At 35.8% G+C, this 5,627-nt stretch overlaps 1 protein-coding gene across 2 annotated transcripts in view; it reads right to left on the reverse strand.

The window, feature by feature from the left end:
- Positions 1–2,700, reverse strand: part of shank1 (SH3 and multiple ankyrin repeat domains 1) — a 39,953-nt gene extending 37,253 nt beyond the window's left edge. For both annotated transcript variants that reach the window (XM_015053061.1, XM_015053060.1), the window contains exons 1-4: positions 2,615–2,700; positions 2,260–2,337; positions 1,122–1,188; positions 645–814 (exon numbers count right to left, since the gene is read on the reverse strand). In XM_015053061.1, coding sequence (XP_014908547.1) covers positions 645–814; positions 1,122–1,188; positions 2,260–2,292 — 270 coding nt within the window. In that variant the 5' untranslated portion in view covers positions 2,293–2,337; positions 2,615–2,700. The remainder of the gene's footprint in view (positions 1–644; positions 815–1,121; positions 1,189–2,259; positions 2,338–2,614) is intronic.
- Between the last annotated feature and the right edge of the window lie 2,927 nt (positions 2,701–5,627).

The raw sequence follows: 5,627 nt of genomic DNA on the forward strand, positions 1-5,627 counted from the left end.
GAGAGGAGAGGAGAGGAGAGGAGAGGAGAGGAGAGGAGAGGAGTTATGCAAGTTTTTCAAAATGCATGTATTGTGAATAACTATAATCTCCTGATAAATAATAATAATAATACAGATCTAAAGTTGAATTTACTGATCAACTAATGATGAATTAGTTAATCAATAAGTTTCCATTTCCTCAAAAAACTGAGTTTTCTCTTGTTTCAAGATGGCCGACGACCATATTTCTGTTATATAAAAGGAGAAACACATCAATGTATCTTCATTTTTGTCAGTATGAAATAATGACTGAATAAAAAAAACACTGTCATTTTGTCGCATTATCAAATGTAGACATATTTTTAAAAAATGTGGTAAAAGAAGGAGCTTTTAGGTTGCTGAATAGAAAAATAACCAATGAATGAAAATAATAAAATATGTGAATCAATTTCAAAAGTTGAACATCTTCAATTTCTAAATGTCAGAAATTTCAGGGTTTTTTCTCGAAAATCTCTGAGATTTATCTCAAAATTTCTTAGTTTCTCAACACAAATTTGACCTTTTCTTCTAGAATATTTCTGAGATTAATCTCAAACTCTTTTCTTTCAGCAGAAAACTCTTTTTTTTTTCCTGTCACGTGCCGTCATAGTGTCAGCGATCGATACCTGCACAGAAACGATGTTGGTGCTCGGCGCGTTGGGGACGGCCATCCAGTCCGGCAGATTCATGCTGCTGTCGCTGTTGGCCCGCAGAAACGGGTGGGGGTGGGGCACCACCAGCGTCCGGGTGCTCTCTCTCCTCTGGGGGGCGTACTTTGGAGACTCCACAAAGGGAACTAGGAGGAAAACATCCAACAGATCGTCACAGATCCCTGCAGCCATGGAGACGAATTTCTGTTTTAAGTCAGAACTTCTTTCCTAACATTTTTGTTCTCCATTCATCAGGTGAGTTCAACAAGGTGAAGGACAGAACAGAAACTGAGAGGAAAAACAGACTAAATCCAAAACACCACAACCAAAAACCTTCAAAAAGTGTGAGGAAGAGAGGCCATAAAGTAGAATATTACAATAATATTCTACTTTATGCTGCATGGAAGCAAATTAAAGATTTGATCATCGTAAACAGATGTTAGCAGCACTTACCCACATCTGTGTCCCGGTGGTTTTTTATAATCTCCCCCAATTCAAAATGCCCAGACATAACAGCCACCTGGTCAAAGCAATAAATAAAACATGAAATACGTAAAAAAAAAACAACTTGCTGCCAAACTACCAGAAAACAAATTTAAAAACATTAAACTCAGAACAGCAGTTGATGCTGATCATCCAGTTTCAAATTACTATTTTCTTTAATTATGAAATAAAATGCAGTTTTATAAGGTGAAATATTTTTCTGCACACGACTGGCTGCCATTTTCTGCCATTTATTTTACTTTAGGTAATTTATTGATAACTTTTTTTATTATTATTTAGAACAGAAATTAAAATTAGATATAACTGAGCTAATATTTTACCTTTTACAATGACCATCAGCCAGGATATTAAGGTAAATAAAAACATGAATTCCCCTGCACCTCCTCCAAAAAATACATCAGTAAATGTTTATTTAATTGGTAATTTAAATAAAACTATGAAGGAAAAAAAACACTGAATAATTTTTTAGATACTTATTTTAATGTGCCAGTAATGTGTCAAAAAGACACACATTTAAATGTTAAATGAATAAATAACACTGAAAATTATTAAGTGGTAAATTTAAATATTAATTACTTAATATTTCCTGTTTCTGTTCATCATGAAACAATTTAAACTGTTGATATCGCTCATCAAATTCACCCTAAATCTGCTTAAATTAAATATTTTACGAGTCATCATGTGTCATCTAATGTTTGCATTTCCAGATTTATTTAAATGAGCCTTTATATATGTGAGTATTGATTAATTAGTATTACATATTATGTTAAATTGATTTAGTATGAGAAAATAAAAACATGCTTGGTAAAGACATAATGAATAAGAAATTAATCTATTATTTGAGTTTATTTAATGAACTGCAGTAATGTTTAGAATAAATGTGCATTATAAAAACATTTTTAATAAACTATAACCAAACTAAACTGATTGGTAATCATTGGATTTTTTTTGTTTCTCATTTTTCTGCATTAGTAGATTTGTTGGCCAGACGTCACCAGGCCTCACTCTTCCCGGTTTTATCCTCGTAAACCTTCCTGCTGATGAACAGTTCGTTATCTGATGAACTGTTCGTTCATTTCCAGTTCACCTGGAACGGAGTCTGGCCGCTGTTGTTCTTCATGTCTTTACTGGCTCCTCGGTACAGCAGGATTCGTGCACAGCTTTCCTAAAACGAACATGGCAGATTAAAATTCAGGCTGAGAAATACATTTATAATTCACAAAAAGAACAAGGAATAAAAATAAAACATGAAGGAATATTTAAATGAAAAAAGTTAAATTTTTCACACAATTAACATGAAATTTGTCTGTATGCTAATCAGCTTCATGTGTTGCTTTGTTTCTGAACTGAACACTTTCATTTCTTTAATTGAACACCATTTTGTTTTCTTAATTGAACATGTACTTTTTACCTGAACACTGTTTATTGTTGGAACAGAGTACCTTGTTGTATAAAGCACAGATGTGCAAGGCAGTGTTTCCAGAAGCGTTCTGGGAGGAGGAATCCGCCCCGTAGAAGAGCAGGTGCTCCAGATGCTGCGAGTTCCCGTTTTGGCAGGCCTTCGCGCCGTCAGGATCGGGAAACAGAACCGGAGGAAACACCAAGAGGAGGAAATCAGAAACACAGAAAACAGGAACGGTTGTAATCTACCTGTTGGATTATCTGGTTTGTTCCTTTTATGGAATTTTATTTTTACACAATAATTTCCAGTTGGAGGGAATTTTTCTCTTACTTTTGTGTGTTTTTACAGTCAGTCTGATATGATGAGTAACCGCCTTAACGAGGTGTTGATTTCACACAGACAGACATTTGAGGAGGAGCAGCAAAAGCAAAGGATCTCCTGGATGGGGTCATCCAGGAGATGTCAATGTAGAATACTGAGCTGTCATGATAGTCGTGTATGGCATCAGTCTGCAGGCAGAAGCCTTTTCAGATTCACTGTGGGACTGACTGCTACTGGAGACCCTTCTCAACCAAAAACAACAACAACATCCAGAACAAGTCTCTGGAGAAACGAGTCAGGATGACAGTTAGGTTCCCAGATGGACGGATGGATAATGATGAGGAAGATGCTGATGAAGATGGCGTCTACCTTTCTGCTTGCTGTCGTTTCCTGATCAGAGCGGACGGATGGTTGGAATGAAGGATGAAGGAAAGATGGAGACAAACTGGAACACAGAGCAGATCTGAACTCAAACGTCTCGGTTTCCTCCAAATGGAGCCGATAACCTCCCTCTGCTCCGGTCCGGGCCGCCTGAACGCACCTGATGCGTCTCATCCCAGCCGTTCTCGTCCCTGATGCCCAGCTTGGCGCGGTGGTACAGCAGCGTTTCACAGCAGGAGGTGTCGCCCCCTGTTAGCACAGTGTGGTAGAGCGGGGTCAGCCCCCGCCGGTCCTTGTAGTCTGGAGACGCACCCAGAGAGAGCAGGACCTGCAGGAAGAGACGAGGGAGNTNACGATGATGATTTAACACGACGCTTGNAAGAAGATAAAACCAGGAGCATGTAAGACACACATTTAAATGTTAAATGAATAAATAACACTGAAAATTATTAAGTGGTAAATTTAAATATTAACTACTTAATATTTCCTGTTTCTGTTCATCATGAAACAATTTAAACTGTTGATATCGCTCATCAAATTCACCCTAAATCTGCTTAAATTAAATATTTTACGAGTCATCATGTGTCATCTAATGTTTGCATTTCCAGATTTATTTAAATGAGCCTTTATATATGTGAGTATTGATTAATTAGTATTACATATTATGTTAAATTGATTTAGTATGAGAAAATAAAAACATGCTTGGTAAAGACATAATGAATAAGAAATTAATCTATTATTTGAGTTTATTTAATGAACTGCAGTAATGTTTAGAATAAATGTGCATTACAAATTTTTTTTAATAAACTATAAACAAACTAAACTGATTGGTAATCATTGGATTTTTTTTGTTTCTCATTTTTCTGCATTAGTAGATTTGTTGGGTCCAGTTTGGGTCCAAAAGGCTCTGAAAACAAGCAGCTTCATTCTGAATCATGTGGATTTTATCATGAGGTACAAATGAGGATAAATCTTGTTTCTGACGCTTCAGAAGTAAAAACTTGTCTCTTCTGTTTGGGGTGCCATTTGTAAAGTTACACTGTAAAAAATGAACAGCAGTATTTTTGAATTATTTAGCCTGTCAGAGAAAAGATAAATGTTCATTTTGTTAATGTTTTCATCATGTTGTTCATACATTTATAATGTCAGAGGTCCAAATCACAAAAATGTATTCACAAGCTAATTATAAACTAAATACTTAGTTCCCATCCAAATGTTTAACAATAAAATGTTTAGTTTGGAAACTACGTTTATTTTGAAAACCAAAAATTTTGCAAAAAACCCCCCCAAAAAACAAACAAACAAGTATTTAGCTTGCTAACTAAATATTTAAGCTGCTAGCTAAATATTTAGGTAGTGAAATTAATACTTACCTTGTGTGCTAAAAAATAACCTGGGAAGCTAAATATTTGATATGAAAAATAAATATTTAGTTTGTTTTCCAAACTTTAGTTCCAAAGTAAATGTTTATTTTCCAAATGAATAAATTTAATTTTCAAACCAAATATTTAGAAAACAAGCCAAATATTTAGCTTGCTAACAAATAGTTAGCAAATAAGCTATATATTTATAACTGAAAGCTAAATATTGTTTTTAAACCAAATATTTAGCTTTCACAATAAATATTAAGTCAGTAAGCTAAATGTTTAGCTGACAACCTGAGTAAGCTACATTTTTAGCTTAATTGCTAAGTATATAGTTACCTAGCAAAAGTATTTAACCTCCTAACTAAATATTTAATTTGAAAAATAATTGCTTAGTTATTAAATATTTAGGTTGTGAAATAAATATTTAGTCTGGAACATTAACAGTTATAAATGCATGCGTAACATGTTGACAATAAGTCATAAATTGTTTTATTTTTTCCAGTGTAACTGCGCCGTGCCTCTGACGTGGCAGTTTTCTGGGAGCAGGATGGAGACGGAGTGAGTGTTTACCAGCAGGGCTGTATGGCGGTGGCCTCGAACAGCCTTGTGAAGCGGCGTGAGTCCGTCTTTGGAACGGAAGTCGATGTGAGCGCCTCCGTCCACCAGGACCCGGATGGCCTCTCCTCCACCTGGCTCACACTGCACTGCCAGCGACAGAGGAGTCTCTGAACACAACACAGGAGGCGCATTCAGCCACAGGAGCCGAGTCAACCTGTTGGCCTCTGGTAGGGAGCCACTTTAGGATTTCAATCAGAATGATCTAATCATGCTGCCAAGAAGCAGGATAAGAGTAAGTAGCACTGGCAATAAATGTTTCTAATCTCTGTACATTTTTGTTTTTCTTTTTTCACAGTAATAAATGTAGAAGTTTGATACGAGGACGAATCGGTCACATTCATTCATTAACAAACAGTCCAGCAGCAG

Source organism: Poecilia latipinna, unplaced genomic scaffold, assembly GCF_001443285.1.
Source record: "Poecilia latipinna isolate Pla-1442-1.1 unplaced genomic scaffold, P_latipinna-1.0 Scaffold1158, whole genome shotgun sequence".
NCBI lineage: Eukaryota > Metazoa > Chordata > Actinopteri > Cyprinodontiformes > Poeciliidae > Poecilia > Poecilia latipinna.